The following is a 23,119-nucleotide window of genomic DNA, read 5'->3' as shown; positions in this document are numbered from 1 at the left end:
CCCCATATCTCTACACATCCCCTGTGAACTATCTAGTTGTGGACCCCAAACCATATTAAAGTCGCCCCCCACCACCAAATGGGCCCCTGTGCAATTGAGCAGTTGATTAATCACACTAGTATAAAACTTTTTGTCATATTGATTGGGTGCATAGATATTACACAGTATAATTTTTTGACCCTGCAGTTCCAATTCAATTAAGACAAACCTATCTCCCGGGTCTATGAATATTGGATTGCCACCCCTCTACGGACTAACACCGCCACCCCTCCTTTCTTTCCTATAGCCGCTGCAGCTATGCAATCTCCTACCCACCATGTTTTAAGTTTCGCGTGTTCTGCTTGTGTAAGATGCGTCTCTTGCAGCAACGCCACATCAACTTTATATCTCTGCAATCAACTTTATATCTTCAGTTGTCGTAATATTTTAGATCTTTTTATCGGGGAACTAATGCCCCCGACATTCCAAGATACCAGCTTTACCATGAGCTCAACCCATCCAAGATAACAACTGTCTTGTTTCTGTAAACTCCATCTCCAGAGAGGCCTCCCAGCCAGCACCTCTCTGGTTTTAATCCTGCATTTACATTTCTTTGTCTTTCAAATAGGATCTGGTCACCCTTATCTGTTATAATCATTGACAGCCTCTCACACATACCGTTCCTATTACCTTCCCCTCCCCCTGTTCCCCCCCTTCCCCTCCCCCCTTTCCAACCCTGCCTCACCTTGACCTCTGTTCCCAGTATGGAAACTGTCACGTCTTGACGCCCCCTCATCCTCCCTCTCCTACATCCAGCTTAACAAGCCCCGTCCCCACTCACCAACCTCTTCTCTTTTGAACTTAACAGAACTTACAACTTTTATTAACAGAACCCATTCAAACTATACACTATAAACTTTAAACTTTCTGCTCAATTCCCACCCCTCCCCCTGAGTAGTGGGGGATAGAGAGAGGTAAATTACGTCTATGTCCCAACCTCCATCTCTCCAACCCCTAAGGCCCATGCAAAGTCCCCGTGATTACTTGTCTCCAATATTCGCTGGTTGCTGCCTTTTGCTGCCAAACCTCCACTCCGATAAAGATTCCGGGCTTCAATTGCCCTCTCCAAGTGTCTCCTCTCAGCCCGAGCCGGTTGCCTGCTCTTCCTCCAACTGTGAGACAAACCTCTGCGCCTCCGCCACTGCTTCAAAAGAGTAGTCTGTTCCCTTATGAGTGATCTTTAAAGTAGCAGGATATATTAAAGCAAATCTGATTTTCCACTCAGAGTTTTGTACATATTGGCGAGAAAGCCCGTCTGCTCCCCGCCACTCCAGCTGAATAGTCCTGGAAGCACAGGATCCGCTTGTTGTCATATGATAGTTGCTTGGCCACACGGGAGTGTTTCAATATGAATTGCTTGTGGGCAAAGTTGAGAATCCGCATGATAACCACTCGGGGTTTGTCAATGTGAGTCTTGCGAGGTCCTATTCTATGGGCTCTTTCCACCCTTACTGGGCCCATCTCCGCCGGAAATGCAACAGCTTTTGCAAGCCAGCGTTCAACCTCCACTGAAGTCCTGGTCTCTCACGCTTTCAAGGAACCCCACCTCAGGTTGTTCCGTCTGGACCTATTCTCTAGGTCCTCCAGTTTTTGTTCTACAGACTCCATTTTCTTTTGCATCGTCTTTTGTGTCTCTTCCACCTCCGTCATTCTGTCTTCCACCTCGCTCGTCCTCGTTTGGAAGGCCACACACTCGCATGTCAGATCCTCCATCCGCGTTTGCAGCTGTTCCAGCTTGGTGCTTATAGGTGTTAATCGCCTCTCCAGCATCTCCTCCAGAACCGTCGACATTTCTGCGGTGATCTCTGCCACCCAGGCCGACGAGACTGATCCCGCGGGGTCCGGGGATGCCGCCATCTTGGATTCTGCCGATTTGCCTCTGAGTTTTTCTTTCTGCGTCGATTTTGTCGCCATCGGAGCCGGGTTTTTTTGTTGAGACTATTACCCCTGTGTGCTGCCTTTGTTCCAGTCTCGTTACATGCTTCTTTCGGGGCCAAAATTCAGTACGATTCTCGGAGGTTTAGGATAAGGGCCGGAGCGTCGCTCACTTGCGACCACCCTTCCTCATAGCGTCACGTGACCCCTGAGTCCTAGCCTTCTTAACCTCTCCTCATAAGGTAGTCGTCCCATCCCTTTTATCATTTTCGTTGCCTTTCTCTGCACCTTCTCCAATTCCTTAATATCTTTTTTAAGATGAGGCGACCAGAACTGAATACTCCAGGTGTGGTCGCACCATGGAGCAATATAATGGCATTATAACATCCTCATGCTTGTTTTCCATCCCTTTTCTAATAATACTCAACATTCTGTTCGCCTTCTTAGCCACCGCAGCACATTGAGCTGAAGATTTCAACGTCCTATCTACGTTGACTCCCAGATCCCTTTCTTGGTCCGTAGCTCCTAAAGCGGAACCTTGCATGACATAGCCATAATTCGGGTTCCTCCTTCCCACATGCATCACTTTGCACTTGTCAACGTTGAACTTCATCTGCCATTTGGACACCCAATCCCCCAGTCTCACGAGGTTTTCTTGTATTCTTTCACACTCCTCCCGTGACGAGACAACCCTGGATAACTTTGTGTCATCTGTGAATTTAATTACCTCACTAGTTACTCCCATCTCAAGGTCATTTATAAATGTGTTAAAAAGTAGCGGTCCCAGCACAGACCCCTGAAGGGACCCCACTAATTACCCTTCTTCATCGAGAATAATGACCTACTCTATGCTTCCTATCTTTTAACCAGCTCTTAATCCACAATAATACACTGCCTCCGATCCCATGACTCTCCAGTTTTCTTTGGAGTCTTTCATGAGGCACTTTGTGAAACACCTTCTGAAAATCTAGATATACAATATCCACCGGCTCCCCTTTGTCCACATGTTTGTTCACCCCCTCGAAAAAATGCAGTAGATTTGTGAGGCAAGACTTCCCTTCACTAAATCCGTGCTGTCTTTGTCTCAGTAGCCCATGCTTTTGTAAGGGGTCTGTAATTTTATTCTTAATAATAGCCTCCACCATTTTCCCGGCACCAACGTCCAAGTTATTTCCCCCCCTCTTCCTGATACATCCCTTTCCAGCTCTCTCCCCCAAACACTCCAGTGTGCTTTTTATATCCTCTCATCCACACCAGTCAGATGACAGGAGGAGGCTGATCAGGCCATGTCCTCCTCCTCTGCCATCCAGAGTCAGAGTGCTCATTTCAGTCGTACAGCTGTACAGTATCCTGCGTGGCTCAAATAAGGAGGAGGATGTGGCTTGATGTGCTTCTGTTCTACTTTTGCCATGATCACAGTTAGGATGGAGGGAGGAAAAGCATGCAATCTGCTGCTTCTGTCTTGTGCTTCTTGGGCAGAATTCTGTGCAAATTCTGCTTTGCTGAGTTGTATAGAATTTTCCCGGGAATAGTTTTTAGGGCCACTTTTTGGATGGTGTGGAGGGAGAGAATAGTAGTATATAGTGCAAATATGCATGTTTATTTTAGGCAAAGCCACTTACACCAACTACAGAGGTGGTGTAAATGCTCACAAGTAGATTGCTAAAAAAGCACCTAAGTTATAGTATTTTATAATCTGCACATGTAATTGTGTCCTTCCAGACTTCACCCATGTGAACACCCACCTTCAAACTTCATACCATCACATTAGGTGCCACTTTGTTGCTGGAATGTTGGCATTTGCACACACACACACACACACACACACATACATATGCATTCTTAGCACTTACATATTGGTGCTCTCCTTATAGAATTACAGCCCCCCCCCCCCCTTAGCATTGGCAGTCAGCACTAGCACCCAAGTTCTCGGCCCCTCTCTAAACTCATTCCTGTGACCATGTGGATTGCAGCATACCCAGTTCAGTGGTTCAGTGTAATGTATAGAAAAAGATAACTGCACATACCATGAATTACAAGCCTATATATATTAAACAGCAATAAATTGTACATGTAAAACTTGTTTAAAACATAGTTTTCAAACAGGTAATTTCTAAATGTTTTATAAATAGGACTAGTCCTTATTAAGAGTGGAGTGGAATTCTACCACTTTGCTGATAAGTATGTTCCTTGGCCATCTACATTTGGTACTTTTGTGAAATAAAGCACCAAAATTTTAAGCACTCGATCCATTTCAGTTTTCCAAAGAGCCATTTTAGACATTGAACTCCTAAACATCTCTCTGTATAAAAGGCAACACCAACGTTCTATGAAGCCTCCAGCCGGAAGTGTGAAGGGGGCGAGATATCCGGTTTCCCTATGAGTGTCTGCCCCGCCCTCTCTGTAACACAATCAGTGAAGGAAAACAGCAGAGCACTAAATCAAATCGCTGGCTCTGTAACAGTGAAGGACTCAGAGGGGGGAGGGGAGAGAGGCCAGAGGGCAGGGACACACACACTCCCACATGCACACAGAAGAAAACATTGCTAGCCCCCGTTTCATTTGCATCAGAAACGGGGCTTTTTTACTAGTAGAAACATAATTTCTAAGGCGTAGATTCGGTAAATGGCGTTCAAAATTTTGTACCAAAAAAAAAAATTTACTCTGAACAGTGTTCTGGGATGGGCATCTTTTACAGAATAGTGCTGCGATCAGCGCACGAGAAGTTACACCAGCTGAAACCAGGTGCAAATCACAATGCACGAGCTGGGTGCAGATCCGCACTGAGTACATTATAGGTAACACCCCTGGTTCGCCCATGGCCCTCCCAATGTCACGGCCCAATTGCAGATCCATGTGGAAACCCTGGCCCCACCCCCCCTTAAAATTTAAAACTATTTAACCAGCCAGGAACGGTACCTGGCCTGTTAAATGGCACTTATCCAGCTATTCAGCAATATTCAGCAGGGGAGAGCTGTTATTCCCCCGTTGAATATTCCCAGTTAGTGCCTAGGAGATAACGTGCTATATCACATGATATAACCAGCTATTTCTGAATATTCAATTCATATCTGGCTATAGTAAGTGACCACATCAGGCCACTTAACTAGCTAGTTTATCTTTAGCCGGTTTAAAGTTAACTGGCTAGTTTTGAATATTGGCTTAGCCACTTAATTTTAAACTGGCTAAAAATAAAACGGATATTCAGTGCCGTTCACTGGAAACGACCCAACACTGAATATCCAGGCTGACCCATGGGAGTTAGCCGGGTTCCCCTCTGCGTACTGAGTATTGGGCCCCTTGGGCACTATTCTATAAATGGGTGTGTTAAGTGTGTTTTTTGGTGCCTTGCATCCATTAGAATGTGTTTCCACACTGAAAATCCAGCTCGGAAATAGCGCCTAATGATCGGCACTGGTTACAACTGTGCATCTCTGTTTAGGTGCTGAGGACACACATTAGACAGCCAGGTTCTATTATATAAATGTAGCAGGAACCCCCCCAGTATCAGCACGCCTTAACATTTACCCGGCTGTGGTTATACCAGCCATATCCCTGGAGGAGCTCCAGGCGCATAAATGTGTCAAGGATGTGTGTAACTTAGTGGTCTGTAAGTTACCTATATAACTGGGAGCCCTGTCCATGCCTTTGCATTTAGGCATTGTGGAAGTTAGGTGTGCTGTTACATAGTGCTTAGGCGCCCTGCAGGCCTTTTCACAGGTAAGTATAGACTTAGTTGTGCAGTGCTAGGCATTTACACATTCATGGGATGCAGAAGTGCAGATGCCTAGATCACAGAATTATCCTTCACATTCATTGTGCTGGTTGTGGGGGGTCTGTGGTGGGGCCTCTAAACTTTTTTTTTTTTTTCTGGCTATCTTATTAGGTGTAATTATTCGATTGTAAACTGCTCTGATGTTTTAATGAAGGGCGGTATGTAAGGATCTGTAATAAACACAAATGTTTAACACGGCCCATTTAGCTTTCAGTGTAGCTGTGAAGCATCCTTTCTTCCCCTGATATTATATTTTTCTCTTTTGTAGTTCCAGGTTTGGGGGCTGTCCCCTTTCACTTTGCCCACCAGCTTATCCCCACAGACCGGTTGCCTGTTTCTGGCCAGCATAAGCCACTCGGACGGACAAGATCGGAGCCCCTTCCTCAGAACCCCAAGGGGGTCCATCAGCAGTACCTGTATCAGCAGCATGCCCAGTTCCTGGAGCGCATGAAGCAACAGGTTCCCTTAAGCAGGGTAAGCGATGGGCAGCATTAAGACATACGCAAACTAGATACGTACCTACAGCCCAAATGTATTTATTTATTTGTTACACTTGTATCCCACATTTTCCCACCTATTTGCAGGCTCAATGTGGCTTACATAGTACCATAGAGGCGATTGCCAATATCGGTATGAACAAATACAGAGTGAGGTTGTGGTAAAGTTCATGCGTGACAGACAGATTTAGGAATCAGCAGGGGGAATCAGTGAGCAGCATGTCTTACCTGCTGTTTCCTCTTTTGTTTAATTTTCCTCTACAAGTCAGAACCACTCAAGACTCATTTGTGGTATTTTAAAAATGTATTTGCATTACAGTGGAAGACCCAATGCAGTTGCTCACCTAGAGCCTCCCAAAAGAGTTAATCCTGTTAAAGGGAGGACCTGGGGATGGTGTGCTCCTCTGATAGAGGGGCTAAAGCAGTAACCTAACCAGATCTGGCCCAGAGTCAACATGTTTGTGCAGTAAGCATCTCTCTCTCCCTTCTCCTTTCCCCCAACCCCTACAAGTCTGGTATCACTCTCTTGCCCTTGGTCTTCCAAACTTGCAGAACTTTCACTGAGTTGTGACAGAGGAAGTCCCCTGAGCTGGCCATAGGCAGCCTGGCATCATCACTGCCAGGAAAGACATGCATGTGTGGAGGACTGAGAATAAGAGGCAGATACTGGTTCGGGGGGGGGGGGAAGAGAGAAACATGCTAAAATGTGAAGAGTTTTTTTTTACCTAGGCACTAGTGGAGGGACAGGCTGGCGCCTAAGGAAAAAAGAGCTCCTGATTGGCCATTAGACTTCAGTGGCCTTGAGTTAGAAATTGGAGGGCCTGTGCCCATCCAGGCCCACCCATAACAAGGCAGAGAAGAACAGATAATTTTGAGGCTAGCAAGCATTTGCTGGTCAAGGGGTAATTTAAGTAATCTTAATGCTTAAATGTCTGGTGTTTACTAGACTGATACTCCAGAGCCACAGTGTGAAATTGTCACTGCATTATACACTCGAGCCTGGGGAGGCCATTCGCACAAAATCATGTGTAAGCTAACAGTTGTTTGTTTGGGCTTCCGAATTTGGGAGTGGGGGGAGGAGTAATGTGGAAGGAGTGGTAAAACCCCTGTAAACCTCTGGGGGAGTACCTTCCCACTTTCATGGCACAACACTAAAAGCATCTATAAAACTAAGAGAAGCGCTTGTGCATCAGGAGATCAGCAGTAAGGACATTGGACATGTTGGCACACGTGTTTTAAAATTAGCTTTGTGTCCAGCATGGGGCTACTGCTGGTTTCTTATCCCACCAGTGGCTAAAGAAAAGAGGCAGCCCTGAACCACCGGTGCAGCTCATCCTGAGGAGGAGGCTTGGAGTCACCACCTTTAGAGGTGGAGAGAGAAAGAGGGAAGTGGATGCTAGGAAGGTACTACTACTACTACTTAACATTTCTAGAGCGCTACTAGGGTTACGCAGCGCTGTACAATTTAACAAAGAGAGACAGTCCCTGCTCAAAGAGCTTACAATCTAATGATGGGATGGAGAGAGAGAGAGAATGCTGCATCTCACAGAAAAGACAGAGATTTGAGTTGATTTTGGTGTGCTAGCCAAGATGTGGAGGGGCTAAAGGGCAGAATGCTGGTTTATGGGGTAGGGAGAGATGCTTGGTTCTGTGAACAAAGGAAGGGGCATTCGGCAGAAGATAGAGAGAAAGAGATGGGGAATATTGAAAAGATTTTTTTTTTGGGAGGGGGGGTGGTGATGCTGCACCAAAGCCTCTGCCTATAGATAAATGTGTAAGAGGGGAGGGCACAAAATTGAAGGTTCACCTGCTCAGCCAAATATCTTTATACCAGTCCTGATCGTGGGCTCCAGGAGGGTCTTGTAAACAGTTGGTGGAATAGGAATAGTGAGAAGACCAGTGTCCCTAAGTATATGTAAGGACTGGGCTGTTTGGTTGCCTCTGATTCCCCAGTCCACTTACAGTTTGTTTGGGATTTTTTTTTTTTTTGGGGGGGGAGAAATGATGGGAAAAATGAAAGGTTTGTGCTGTAAAGTTACTTAAAGAATTGGATCGGATTTCTTGATTTGATATACCGCCAATATACTTTTGTGTCTAAGCGGTTTACAATAAAAAATATACATCATCAATCTTATCTGCAGAGACCAGCGAAATACAGTGAGAAGCCTCGGCTCTGCCAGATCCCATCAGAAGACATGGATGCAGATGAGGGGCCACAAATTAGGAGCAGTGAGCATGGGCGAAGTAGGAGGCAGGACCCACTGAAGGAGAAGGACCAGGAGAGGGGCCAGCAGGAGGAGCTGGTCCTGCAGCAGGTAACAGCAAAGACCACATTAAAAATCCCTCATGATTAACAAAAGTAAGATAACAGATGAAGAGCACTGGACCCATCCTCCATTGTTTCAGCCTTAGCTAATGCAGTGCAGCCAGTCTCCAAGCTGTCAGCTACACAGACTGGTCTATGTACGCTGCTCCAGTTCTGGTCACCCTCTTGTCTTGCCCTTACCTCCATCTACTGTGCTGAGGATATTTCCTAGCTGTTGGACATGGAAATGTGAGTACCTGCAGGAGATCTTCCTTCACCATTTTGTCCTTAACTGGAAAGAATGCCCTAGAGCTTTGCCTTAGCTGACCGGGCTGCCTCTACTTGGGAACTGAATAGTTCTGGGCAAGTTAACTTTGTTATTCACGTTTGTTGGCTTTCTGCTTTTCCAAGTAATTGAATGTTTAGTCCAGCACTCAGGTTCTTTCTCCCCCACGTGTTCTTATTGTTGCCTGTCTGTCCCTGACATACTGGCAATCTTGTTATCCGTTCAGCTTCTGCTGCCTGAGCTTGCAGACTACAGCAGACATCCACCACTCTGTCAGTAATGAAGCACTTTCTCCAATCCTCCTGCCTGCTTTGTATCCCAATCACTTGTCGTTGACTGATTTTTTGCAAAGAGATGATAATATAACAAGACACCTACATGGAGAGGACTAGAAGGTGCCTGTATGTCATAGTGGATGATGATGATGACAGCAGACACCTGTACAGTCCATCTAGTCTGCCCAACAAGATGAACTCATTATGTGTATATGTATACCTGACCTTGATTTGTCCTTGCCATTTTCAGAGCACAGACCATAGAAGTCTGCCCAGTACTAGCTTTGCTTCCCAATTACCGGTGTTGCCACCCAATCTCTGCTAAGCTTCTGTGGATTCATTCCTTCTGAACAGGATTCCTTTGTGTTTATCCTGCGCATTTTTGAATTCCGTTACTGTTTTCATCTCCACCATCTCCCGCGGGAGGGCATTCCAAGTATCTACCACCCTCTCTGTGAAAAAATAACTTCCTGACATTTTTTTTCTGAGTCTGCCCCCCTTCAACCTCAATTCATGTCCTCTAGTTCTACCACCTTCCTGTCTTCAGAAAAGGTTTGTTTGCGGATTAATACCTTTCAAATATGTGAACGTCTATATCATATCACCCCTGTTTCTCCTTTCCTCCAGAGTATACATATTCAGGTTGGTAAATCTCTCCTCGTATGTCTTGTAATGCAAATCCCATACCATTTTTGAACATCCTTAGCAAGATACAGCCTCCAAAACTGAACACAATACTCCAGATGGGGCCTTACCAATGACTTGTACAGGGGTATCAACACCTCCTTTCTTCTGCTGGTTACACTTCTCTCTTGCCTTCGTGCCAGCCAGCCAGCACCTCAAACTCATTTTACTAACCTGACTGAAGTCGTGACTGCAAAAGAAGCAGAGTACAGCAGGCTCGCCTTCAGCCATCCCCTTCTCTCTCAGCGTCCCGCCCTCATTTCCTGTTTACACAAGGGCGGCACACTGAGAGAGAAGGGAAAGGCTGAAGGCATGAAGGCAAGGAGGGCTGTTGAGGGAGAAGAGGGCAACTCGGGAGGGGGGGGCAGGTGGGGTTTGGGGCATCACTGGACATGGAGGGGGGAGGGCAGGGGAGAGAGGAGAAATCGCTGGACATGGAGGGGAGGGCAAAGGAGAATCGCTGGACATGGATGGGAGGGAGGGGAGAGAGGAGAAATCGCTAGACATGGAGGTGAGGCCAGGAGAGAGAGGACAGTTGCTGGACATGGATGCAGGGGAGGGTGGGGCACAGAGGACACTTGCTGGACATGGATGGAGGGGAGGGCAGGGGAGAGAGGACAGTTGCTGGATATGGATGGAGGGAAGGGCAGGGGAGAGAGGACAGTTGCTGGACATGGATGCAGGGGACGGCAGGGGAGAGAGGGCAGTTGCTGCAGATGAGGGCAGGGGAGAGAGGACAGTTGCTGCACATGGGATGCGGCTGAGGGCAGGGGAGAGAGGACAGTTGCTGGACATGGATGCAGGGGAGGCCAGGAGAAATGCTGGACATGGATGGAGGGGAGGAAAACTCACACAAACACACACACACTCTGTCTCTCTCATACACACTCTGTCTGTCTCACACACACTCTCTCAAACATACACACTCCGAGGAAAACCTTGCTAGCACCCGTTTCATTTGTGTCAGAAATGGGCCTTTTTTACTAGTTCAGTAATAACTGCGTGCATCTTGGGTGAATGCGCCTCCCGTGGCCATGCCCCTTTTTGAGTTATGCAGTAAGATTTGCGTGCGGATCTTAGCGCTTAGCAGGATGAGCGTGCAAATCCAAAATGTTGACAGTTTAATATCAGTAATCACCAATTACTGGCACTAGTTAGCTTGTTAGCCAATTTAGTTGCACGCGCTTCTCAGAACAATGCACAATTTTGCATGCGGAATCTTGCATGTAATATTTAGAATCTGCCCCTTTATGCCAAATTCCATAGTCTAAACATATACATTCAATTAAAATCTATAATAATAAAATATTGTTGACATGGTGACTCTTCAAGTGTAATTCATCCATAGCTTAGGACCTTGGTGTATAAAGTTTGTTCATCTAGTAATTTATAGAGGCATTGTTGACAGGGTGGGCAACGCAAATATCCGAAGTGAGATGAATACAGCTGCCTGAGGGGACATACTTGATCTCCAGGGAAGTTAAAACCCCAGGGGCAGTCTTGTGTACAGTCTAAACCATCAGACATACGAGTATGCACATAAATTGTGACACCACCCATGGTCTACCCAGACTCTAGTTTACACTGAAGCTATGTTCAAGTTAAGAGGCATTTTATGTGTGTGTGTATACTGCCAAGTGCACAGAGTTTCCAGGTGCTTTTTGGCTAGGATCAGGCGACCCTCAGGGGGAGGAATGCTGGCTTTGGCCTAACCCCTGGTAAGCCTTTCCTCAGCTGAGAGGTGCCCAGCTCTACCACCGGCTGCCTTTCAGGTGCTGTGGAGGACTTGCAGCTCATCTGCATATCCTTACAGCCTTCTCCGGGGTGACACCCAGGTCCACTCCGATCCACTCAGGGCCTCCGCTCTAGGTGCCGCATGCCGGGGCATTTTTCTCTTTACATCTAATCTTCTTCCCAGTTGCTAAAGTACCTCAGTCATTTATGGCCCCTATTCACATTCTCTTCCTAGCCCTGTCCCTTCCTAATCTTTTCCCTCACCCCCTACCTCTCTCCGCCACAGGAACTCACTGCCCATCCATCGACTTCATCACCTCACCTTCTCTCCTACCCTCTTCCTCCCTCTTGGCTTTTAATCTCCGCCTCTTTCTTCCATCCATTTTGCCTTCCCCATTCCACCTAAATACCTCTCTCCTTTGACGCCTTCGTGGCCACACCTCTCCTACTCTCCTCCGCTCTCTTTTACTCCTTCTCTTACTCTCAGCCGGTGACATCAATCCCAATCCTGGCCCCCCTCACCAACTATTATCCCAACTCTACAGATCTCACCGCGACCTCTCTAACCTCATCTCTATTTCTCTACTCCCCTCCTCTTCTCTGCCTTTCTCTTGCGCCCTATGGAATGCCCGTTCTATCTGTAACAAACTCGCCTATATCCAGGACCTCTTTATCTCGCGTCACCTCCATCTGCTCGCCATAACAGAAACCTGGCTCTGCCCTGATGACTCCGCTTCAGTCGCAGCCCTGTGCCATGGCGGTTATCTATTTTCACATACTCCTCGCCCTGCTGGCCGCGGGGGCAGTGTTGGACCTTCTCTCTCCCTCCTCCAGATTTCAACCCCTTCTTCCACCTCAATCTCACTGTTTTTCCTCCTTTGAAGTCCACTGCATCCGCCTTTTCTCTCCTCTGCCTCTTCGAATAGCGGTCATGTATCGTCCCCCTGATAAGTCCCTTTGATGCCTGGCTTGCCTTCTTCCATGATCCTTCCTCCCCCTCTCTCATCCTTGGTGACTTTAATATTCCTGCTAATGATCCTTCCAACTCTTATATTTCCAAGTTACTCGCTTTAACATCCTCCTTTAATCTCCAACTATGCTCCACCTCCCCCACTCATCAAAACGGTCACTGTCTTGATCTCATCTTCTCCTCCAACTGTTCACCCTCTAGTTTCCTTGCCTCTGATCTTCCCTCCTTATAACTTTCACACTTAAATCTCCTCCCTCCCAGTCCCGTCCTATCTTATCTAATTTATCTAGGAATCTTCACGATATTGACCCTTCATCTCTATCCTCCCATGTTTCAAACCTCCTCTCTACTGTGGCACCATCCACGTCTGTCAACGAGGCTGTTTCTTCTTACAACAATACTCTATCCTCTGCCTTAGACACTCTTGCACCTTTGATGACCCGCCCTGTAAGGCGTACAAAACCCCAACCATGGCTGACTTCTAATATCCGCTACCTACGTTCCTGTACCCGCTCCGCAGAACGCCTCTGGCGGAAATCTCGGGCCCTTGCTGATTTCAATCTGCTCTTTTACGTGCCAAACAGGACTATTATATCCAACTGACCAACTCTCTTGGCTCTAATCCTCGACTTCTCTTCACCACATTGAACTCTCTCCTTAAGGTGCCCCCTCCCCCAACTCCCCCTTCATTATCTCCTCAGACCCTTGCTGAATTCTTTCACAACAAGGTTCAAAAGATAAACCTTGCTTTCTCTACCTCACCACCTCTCCCTCCACTAGTCCGTTCCCCTCTCTCTCCTTCCCCTCATTCCCTTTCCTGAAGTTACTATTGAGGAAACTACACTTCTCCTTTCTTCCTCAAAATGTACCACCTGTTCCTCTGATCCCATTCCCACCCACCTTCTTAATGCCATCTCTCCTGCTCTTATTCCTTTTATCTGTCACATTCTCAACCTCTCACTTTCCATTGCGACTGTCCCTGCTGCCTTTAAACATGCTGTGGTCACACCTCTCCTTAAGAAGCCTTCACTCGACCCTACTTGTCCCTCTAATTACCGACCCATCTCCCTCCTTCCTTTTCTCTCCAAATTACTTGAGCGTGCTGTTCACCGCCGCTGCCTTGATTTTCTCTCCTCACATGCTATTCTTGACCCACTACAATCTGGTTTTCGCCCTCTCCACTCAACCGAAACTGCGCTTACTAAAGTGTCCAATGACCTATTACTGGCTAAATCCAGAGGTCAATATTCCATCCTCATTCTTCTTGATCTTTCCGCTGCTTTTGACACTGTCGATCACAGCATACTTCTCGATACCCTGTCCTCACTTGGATTCCAGGGCTCTGTCCTTTCCTCGATCTCTTCCTACCTCTCCCTCCGCACCTTTAGTGTTCACTCTGGTGGATCCTCTTCTACTTCTATCCCTCTGCCTGTCGGCGTACCTCAGGGTTCTGTTCTTGGTCCCCTCCTCTTTTCTTTTTTTTTTTAATTTATAAATTTTTATTGAACATCAATCAATATAACAACATTCTGGAGCGCAGGACTCCCACAACTTTCCAACAAGTCAAAATTCCATCCATTACCACAAAAGTTTTTCCCCCCCCCTCCCTCCCCCTCACCCTCCCTCCCACCTTACCCTCCCCCCCTACCCTTCCCACCCTTCAGCACTGTGACTTAACCAACCCCGTTCTCTATGTTCCCAGTAAAAAGTGTCTCCAGATGCATCCATTCTTCTGCAGTGTGACAATATCTCCCTCTACGTCTGTCTGTCATCTTTTCCATAGCCGCAATTATCCTAAGCCTCTCCACCCAGTCCTTTCCCGTAGGACCCTTTGTTTGTTTCCAATTTAAGGCCACAGTGGTTTTCGCCGCCGCCAACCCCATCCTTTTTATTCTGCATTGCCATCTCTTCCCCCTCCTATTGCCCCAGCCCAACAAGCACCACTTAGGATCACATGGGACCATGTTACCCAATATTGTAGTTAACAAACCTGTTACTTCCCCCCAGAATACCTGCAGTACCGGACACTCCCACCAAATATGAAAGTATGTCCCCCTCCCATTCTTACATCTCCAGCATGTGTCAGGGGCATCTGGAAACATTGCCTTTATTTTATCAGGTGTGTAGTTCCATCTGCTTAATATCTTGTATGCATTCTCTTTAATAAGGACACATATAGATGCTTTCTTGGCCTCTAAACAAATTCGCCTCCATTCTATTTCGGTCAATTCCGTTTCCAGATCTCTCTCCCACGCCTTCATGTATGGCAATTTTACAAATTCCCCTCCCCTGATATAGTCATAAAGTCTAGATATCCCTCTCCCCTGAAGATCTATAATACCCCACAAGTTTTCAAATTTTTCAGTTATGGCTGGGTCCTCTTTCATCCCTATTTCCCTCCACATATAATCCTTCACCTGCATATATGCAAATATGTCTGACATAGGAAAGTCGTATTCCCTCCTAAGTACCTCAAAACTTTTGATCGCCCCATTATCCAAGAGTTCCCGAAACCGAATCAGTCCCTTTTGAACCCATGTGAGGAGCACCCGGTTTTCTTTCCTCCCTATAAACCCTGGCTCCTGTGTTATCCAAGCAAATGTGGATCTATTCCGGGTTTTCCTCAATCTTTTCTTAAGAGCTCCCCATAGTCTCAGCAAATGGGATACAAAGGGATTCAAGGCCCTCCTCCTATACTCCACATCCGGGGTTGAACCCCACAACAGCGCATCCAAATTTCCCCCCTGAACAAAGATCTGCTCCAAATTAGTTATTGGTGAGAGATCCACTTTACTCCATGGTCCTATCTGCTGCAATTGGGCTGCCCAATAATACCAAAGGATATTTGGCATACCCCTTCCTCCCTGTTCCACAGTCCGCCACATGATCTTCCTAGATAAACGGGCCTGTTTCCCCCCCCATACAAATCCACCCAACTCCATTTGTAATTTGTAGATCTCCCCTTTGGGTACTAAAATAGGCAATGTCTGAAACAAGAATAACAATCGGGGAAGGATATTCATTTTTATGGCTGCTATCCTACCCCACCATGACAACCAACCCTGCTTCCATCTACCTAAGTCCTTTCTAATTTCTCTAAAGAGGGGTAAATAATTCAACATATATAAGCTATTAAGGTCTCTCGGGATGTTAATACCCAGATATTTGAAGCTCGTAGTTGTCACCCTGAAGTCAAAATTACTCCCCAACTGTACCATCTCTGGATCTGATATCGTGATGCCCATTAATTCGGACTTATCCAGATTTACCTTAAAGCCTGATAGGGTTCCAAAAAATTTCAATTCCCTCATTATTATAGGTAACGTCAGGAGCGGGGATCCTACATAAAACAATATGTCATCGGCAAATAATGCCATTTTGTGGTCTCTCCCCCCCATTCGGACCCCTTTAGCATCTCTTAGGTTTCTAATTCTTTGTGCTAATGGCTCTATAGAAATAGCAAATAACAACGGGGAGAGAGGGCAGCCCTGCCTCGTTCCTCTTTGAATGTCAAATGAATTTGACCAACCCCCGTTAACTTTGATCCTGGCCACCGGTGTTGTATACAACCCTTTCACCCACCCTACAAATAGGCTTCCTAGTCCCATTTCCAACATTACCTCCCATAAATACTCCCATTCGACTCTGTCGAAAGCTTTCTCAGCGTCGATTGTGAGCAATGCCAGTGAGTCCCCCCTTTTCTGTGCCCCCCAAATTATATTTAGAGTTCGTCTGATGTTGTCGCTCACTTGTCGGTGCATTATGAAACCTGACTGATCTGTGTGTATAAGCGAGGGAAGCAGTACCTTCAATCGCTCCGCTATTACCTTGGCCAGTATCTTAACATCAACGTTAAGCAGGGATATCGGTCTATATGACCCACATACTGTAGGATCTCGTCCCTGTTTTAGTAGTACCGAGATCCCTGCCTCCCTCATACTCAATGGTGGATTGCCTTCAACAAAACATACATTCCCAACCTTTACCAAGAGTGGCCCTAATTCTTGCTGAAAGATCTTGTAAAATTTAGCAGTGTAACCGTCCAATCCAGGTGACTTCCCACTCTTCAAACCTCTAATGACTGAAAGCACCTCTTCTAGATCCATTGGCGCTTCCAATTCCGCCCTCTGTTCAGCTGTTATCTTAGGTAAATCTAATTCCTGTAGAAACTCAAGGATGTCTTGTTTCTGGGGCCCATCTCCCTTGGCATACAATTTAGCATAGAAATTCACAAATTGTTCTCTAATTTCATCATCCTGATAATGGAGCCTATCGTTAACCCCTTTAATTTTTACAATTGTATTTTTTATCCTTCGTTCCCTAAGCCTCCTTGCTAGCATATTTCCCGCCCTATTACTAAATTCAAAAAAATTCTGTTGCATTAACCTTCTATGGAACTCCATCTTTTTCAACTGTATAGTTTGTAATTCTGTTCTCCATTTAATGAGTTCCTCCAAATTCTGAGCTCCACCAACCCGTTGATGTCTAACTTCCTGTCTTACCAGCTCTTTCCGCACCTATAATTCATGATGTTCTCGTTCCTTTTTCCTAAAAGACCCTTTTCGTATAAGGTGTCCCCGGATCACCACCTTCAATGCATCCCACACAGTTCCCACCCCCACCTCTCCACTGTCATTAAATTCTAGATATTCTTTGATGGCTTCTCTAATTTCCTGACAATCTTCCGTTTGATCTAATAAAGTTTCATTAAGGCGCCACAGCTTTCCCATTCTCTTACATCCCCTCCCCTTCAGTGTAATCCAAACAGGGGCATGATCTGAGGCATGAATGCTCTCAATCTCTGTCTGATGAATTGCACCCCATAATTCCCTACTACACCATAACATATCAATTCGTGCATAAGTGCTCTGAGCATGAGAATAATGGGTATATGTTCTTTGAGCTGGATGCTGGAGTCGCCACACATCAAGTAAATCTAATTTCCTCATCAATTTACGTAGCATACGGCTATTAGCTCCCCCCCCCCACCCACTCCCCCTTTAGAATGGTCAATCTTTTCAACCGTATAATTAAAATCCCCCCCCAATAGGATCTTCCCCTCCACGAAATTCGCTAATTCTTGCCTGAGATGGTCATAAAACCTCCCCTGACCTACATTGGGTGCATAAACATTGATAAGTGTGAGTGGACCTTCATTTGTTCTCCCCTTAATGGCAATGCATCTCCCTTCCTTTTCTTTATAAACGTCCTCTTTAACAAATTGCACATGATCTTTCACATAAATTGCCAACCCCCCAGTTTTACTCCCCTTGGGGTCTGCCAACGTGAAGCCTTCTCCCATACCTTTGTTGAGTATCAAGTGTGTATCTTGCGACCTAATATGTGTTTCTTGTAGGAAGACTATGTCCCAGCTCATTCTGCGCAATTCTCTAAAAATCACGCTCCTCTTATTAGGGCTGTTCATTCCATTTATATTCCATGACCCTACCCTTAACCCCCTTCCCCCCCTCCCCTGGTTCCCTCCCCCCGCCCTCCCACTCGTGGGCTTGTCCTTCAACTGGCCATCCCCCCCGTCAGCCAGTTTTGCCCCTCAGGAAGTGAGCCCTCCCCAGAGGACCGCTCATTAACCATAAACTCAGTCCACAGCATTCCCCAACTTTTCCTTTCCCCCTGCAACTCTATCCCATCATATAACATCATATAACATCCTGCAGGTCACCCCGCTCGCCTGTCTTCAGACCAAAGTTCAAACCACAAAGTCTGTACTTGGCTTTCTTCAGGTGCCATCTTCATTTTCAAGTTCCAAACGACCCACAGACTGTGATCGATATTCCTTCTGTCTGGTAACTTTCTGCCATCCATTCCGCTCCTTTCGGGCCGGGCTATGCTGCTTCTGCAGTTGTGCTTCCTCCACCTCTTTCGGCAAATCTGCACACCCCATATCGCGTAGAAGTTTCCATGCTCCCAAGTGAGATTGTAGTCTGCGGGTATTATTACCAACTGTAATTTGTATTCCAAAGGGATGCAACCACCGATATCTCAGGCCAGCCTTCTGGAGGTATGTCGTGACTTCTTTGAAGTCTCTCCTCCGTAGTAGTGTTTTCTTTGCCAAATCCTGAAACACTTTGATTTTCCCAGATTTCCATTCTATTTCTCCCATTTGTCTCGCTTTCCGCCACACCTCCTCCTTCACAGTGAACTTGTGAAAGCAAGCAATTATGTCTCTCGGCATTCCACCACGTTGTGGCCCCAAACTCCTATGGGCCCTCTCGATTTCCACCGGCTCTCCCTTTACTTCCTCTTCGGAGCTGGTGTCCTGCTCCAGTAGGAAGGCACATATATCTTTTACCGTCTGGGCTGCATCCTTGAATTGCTCTTCCTCCGGCACCCCCTTGAATCTCAAGTTGCACCTCCGTGAGCGATTCTCCAAATCTTCCAGCGCCATCTCGATCTCTAGCTTAGATTGCTGTTCTGATTTAAGAGACTTCCGCAGATCCCGAACCTCTGCTGACACCGCTTCGGTCTTCTCCTCCGCCTCTGCCAGCCGGTTACCGATCTCTTTCATTTCCTCCCGCAACTCCGCAACCGCTGAGTGCAAGCTGCGCCTCGTTGTTACCATTTCAGTCTTTATCTCTTTAAACCACCTTACAAAGTCCTGTTTGCAAATTTCTGTATCACTTGCCCCGTTCTCCTCTGGGTCCGGATCAGATTCATATTCCTCGGCCGCCATTTTGGAGCCTCGTGTCGTCGTTCGCGCTCCTGCACTCCCGCTCGGTTTCGGAGCCTCGGAAGCAAATTTGAATTTGGCCAGTTTCTTTTTCGCCACCATACCGCTTGCGATCTCGTTTCCTGAAGACAGATCGTTTCGATTTGAGTGGGGAATAGTTTAATTTCGCCCTGGAGCTGACAGAGCTCTTTAGCTAAGCAGCCATCTCCAGGAGCTGACGTCACTTCCCCCTCCTCTTTTCTATCTACACTTCTTCCCTTGGTTCATTAATCTCATTCCATGGCTTTTCCTACCATCTCTATGCTGATGACTCCCAAATCTACCTTTCTACCCCTGATATCTCACCTTGCATCCAAACCAAAGTTTCAGCGTGCTTGTCTGACATTGCTGTCTGGATGTCTCAACACCACCTGAAATTAAATATGACCAAAACCGAGCTTCTCATTTTCCCCCCCAAACCCACCTCCCCACTCCCCCCGTTTTCTATTTCTGTTGATGGCTCTCTCATTCTCCCTGTCTCCTCAGCTCAAAACCTTGGGGTCATCTTTGACTCTTCTCTCTCCTTCTCTGCTCATATCCAGCAGATTGCCAAGACCTGTCGTTTCTTTCTTTACAACATCCGTAAAATCCGCCCCTTTCTTTCCGAGCACTCTACCAAAACCCTCGTCCACACCCTTGTCACCTCTCATTTAGACTACTGCAATCTGCTTCTTGCTGGCCTCCCACTTAGTCACCTCTCCCCTCCAGTCGGTTCAAAACTCTGCTGCCCGTCTCATCTTCCGCCAGGGTCGCTTTACTCATACTACCCCTCTCCTCAAGACCCTTCACTGGCTCCCTATCCATTTTCGCATCCTGTTCAAACTTCTTCTACTAACCTATAAATGTACTTACTCTGCTGCTCTCCAGTATCTCTCCACACTCGTCCTTCCCTACACCCCTTCCCGTGCACTCCGCTCCATGGATAAATCCTTCTTATCTGTTCCCTTCTCCACTACTGCCAACTCCAGACTTCGCGCCTTCTGTCTCGCTGCACCCTACGCCTGGAATAAACTTCCTGAGCCCCTACGTCTTGCCCCATCCTTGGCCACCTTTAAATCTAGACTGAAAGCCCACCTCTTTAACGTTGCTTTTGACTTGTAACCACTCGCCTCCACCTACCCTCCTCTCTTCCTTCCCGTTCACATTAATTGATTTGATTTGCTTACTTTATTTATTTTTTGTCTATTAGATTGTAAGCTCTTTGAGCAGGGACTGTCTTTCTTCTATGTTTGTGCAGCGCTGCGTACGCCTTGTAGCGCTATAGAAATGCTAAATAGTAGTAGTAGTGTTCTGAAATCCCTTTCTGTAAGGGGTCATGTTAGCGAGCAGGGACTGTCTCTTCATGTTCAAGTGTACAGCGCTGTGTACTTCTAGTAGCGCTATAGAAATAAGTAGTAGTAGCTTTGAAACATTTAAGCCATAGCAGCAATCATTAAGACTTCAACTTCAGCTATTGCCTATTCAGGTATCTTTCATATACATTCATAATTTAGTCATCTTAATAAAAATACAAAGAAAAATCCAGTTTAAATGGAAACGCGTTTTACATTCCCTCGCCCTCCTCTTGAACCTGAGAGGGCTCTGATTCCCCTATCACTGAAACAACTGCTCCCAGCCCCCTCACATTTCCCCTAGTTGTAAAACTATAGGCGCCTGGTATAAGAGGCTTGGGGAGGCTAAGCCTCCCCAGCCCAACCGCTGCCCCCACCCCGCGAGGTGCAGACTTCCCCACTCCCCAGTCGCCAATCATCTCCCGTCTCTGCCCTCAGCTGCCCGATAGCCCTCGTTCCCTTCCTGCCCTCACCCTACCTTTAAATATTGTAATTTTCCTCGAGCGAGCGGCGCCAGCATTGCAAGCAGCAGCAGGCTGCAGCCTTCCCTCGCATGGCTCTGCCCTCTTCTGACGTATTTCCTGTTTCTGCGAGGGCAGAACCATGCGAGGAAAGGCTGGAGCCTGCTGCTGCCAATGCCAGCACCACCCGCTTGAGGAAAATTACAATATTTTAAGGTAGGGCGAGGGCAGGAATGGAACGAGGGCTATCAGCTGAGGGCAGACGTGAGATGATTGATGGCAGGGGGATTGGGGGGGGCTGGAAGAAGGCAGGAAATGGCTGGCAGAAGGGAGATGGTTGACATGGGCTGCTGGATGGAGGGGAGGGGAGGGCAGGGGGGAAAGGAGGGTTGCTGGACATGGGAGGATGGCGGGGAGAGCAGGGGAGAGGAGGGTTGCTGGACATGGGTGGATGGAGGGGAGGGGAGAGGAGGGTTGCTGGACATGGGTGGATGGAGGGGAGAGGAGGGTTGCTGGACATGGGTGAATGGAGGGGAGGGGAGAGGAGAGGAGGGTTGCTGGACATGATGGATGGAGGGCAGGGGGAGAGGAGGGTTGCTGGACATGGGAGGATGGAGGGGAGTGCAGGGGAGAGGAGGGTTGCTGGACATGGGTGGATGGAGGGGAGAGGAGGGTTGCTGGACATGGGAGGATGGAGGGGAGGGCAGGGGAGAGGAGAGTTGCTGGACATGGGAGGATGGAGGGGAGGGCAGGGGAGAGGAGAGTTGCTGGACATGGGTGGATGGAGGGGAGAGGAGGGTTGCTGGACATGGGTGGATGGAGGGGAGAGGAGGGTTGCTGGACATGGGTGGATGGAGGGGAGAGGAGGATTGCTGGACATGGGTGGATGGAGGGGAGAGGAGGGTTGCTGGACATGGATGGAGGGGAGGGAAGAGTGAGGAAGGAGATGAGATGAGGGAAAAGGAAGAGAGAAAAACTGCACATGGAGAAAGAAAATAGGCGGAAGCTGGATCCACTGGACAGTCAAGTCTGTGGAAGACCCAGCTTTTACTTATGGATGTAGGGCAAGAAATGAAGAAGAAAGGCGGAAAGTAAAGAAATAAATGGAAAGGAAGCCCTGGAAACGGAGTTAAGAGGACAGATAGCAGCAGAATCGGATACTGGGCCAGCACGATCAGAAAAACAAAGTCACCAGACAACAAAGGTAGAAAAGATAATTTTATTTTCATTATAGTGTTTGGAATATGTCCACTTTGAGAATTAGGTGTTCAACATTAAAAGTTTATATTTATTTACTTATTTATGGCATTTTATCCCACATTAAATATGAATTAGGGTGTTTTGTGGCTCTACACGTATCATGATATTATGATCCTTTGTTTCATATTGTTGACGGTCTGCATTTTCCGTATGTGTGGTATATTGGTGTATTAGGTTCTGCCCAGTGTAATATTTGTGTTTTTGCACAAAGTTGTGCATAGTGTTTTGCAGTTGAGCGATTGTGGTTAGTATATGCTTTGAGCAACCTCTTTATTCTTTGACATATGATACATATCTAATATCTAAATTTAATAAAGGTATTAATTGTGACTTCTATTTATTTTTTCAGTGTGTTATCAGACAATTATGGATTTAAGCTCCACCCCCAACCCCGCCCCCTTTAGCCTCCCAAACAGTTGGGCCACCTACCGCCTATGTGTAAAACTCTGTTACAGTGAGATGGATTTGCATAAGAATGGCTGCCAGCAAATCTCTGTTCTCCCTGCTGAATATTCTCAGTGGAGCCACTAGATGGTAGCAGTGCTACACGGGTCATTCACATAACTGCAAGAGGGGCATTCACTTGGGTGGAACATGGATACAGGAAAATATCTCAAGCCCTTGCTGCATTTGGGCATTCACAGTTACAGGTCTGTGGCAGGTGCATAAACGTAGGGTGCGCCGATGCTGGGTTACGTTCATATTCTGTAATGGAATCCAGGCACCTATATGCCATTATAGAATAGGCTTTCACAGCACTGGCCACCTAAAAGGAGACACCCGCTTATAGAACTGCACCCCCCTCCCCCCATAGTTTGGGTTTAAATACAGGCTTACCTGAACTGAGTTGAGGAGTTCTCCCTTCCCCCATCCCCAGATGTTGAATCTGTGAAAAATGTT

General features: G+C 46.9%; 1 protein-coding gene across 9 annotated transcripts in view; it reads left to right on the top strand.

Moving 5' to 3' along the window:
• HDAC7 (histone deacetylase 7) overlaps nt 1-23,119 on the top strand; it is a 964,197-nt gene that overhangs the window by 744,572 nt on the left and 196,506 nt on the right. For all 9 annotated transcript variants that reach the window (XM_030198155.1, XM_030198159.1, XM_030198158.1 and 6 more), the window contains 2 exons: nt 5,958-6,163; nt 8,328-8,501. In XM_030198155.1, the coding sequence (XP_030054015.1) occupies nt 5,958-6,163; nt 8,328-8,501 (380 nt within the window). The remainder of the gene's footprint in view (nt 1-5,957; nt 6,164-8,327; nt 8,502-23,119) is intronic.

Source organism: Microcaecilia unicolor, chromosome 3, assembly GCF_901765095.1.
Source record: "Microcaecilia unicolor chromosome 3, aMicUni1.1, whole genome shotgun sequence".
Taxonomy (NCBI): Eukaryota; Metazoa; Chordata; class Amphibia; order Gymnophiona; family Siphonopidae; genus Microcaecilia; species Microcaecilia unicolor.
Note: the sequence above shows the minus strand (reverse complement) of the source record. Positions and strands in the feature narration are given on the sequence as shown.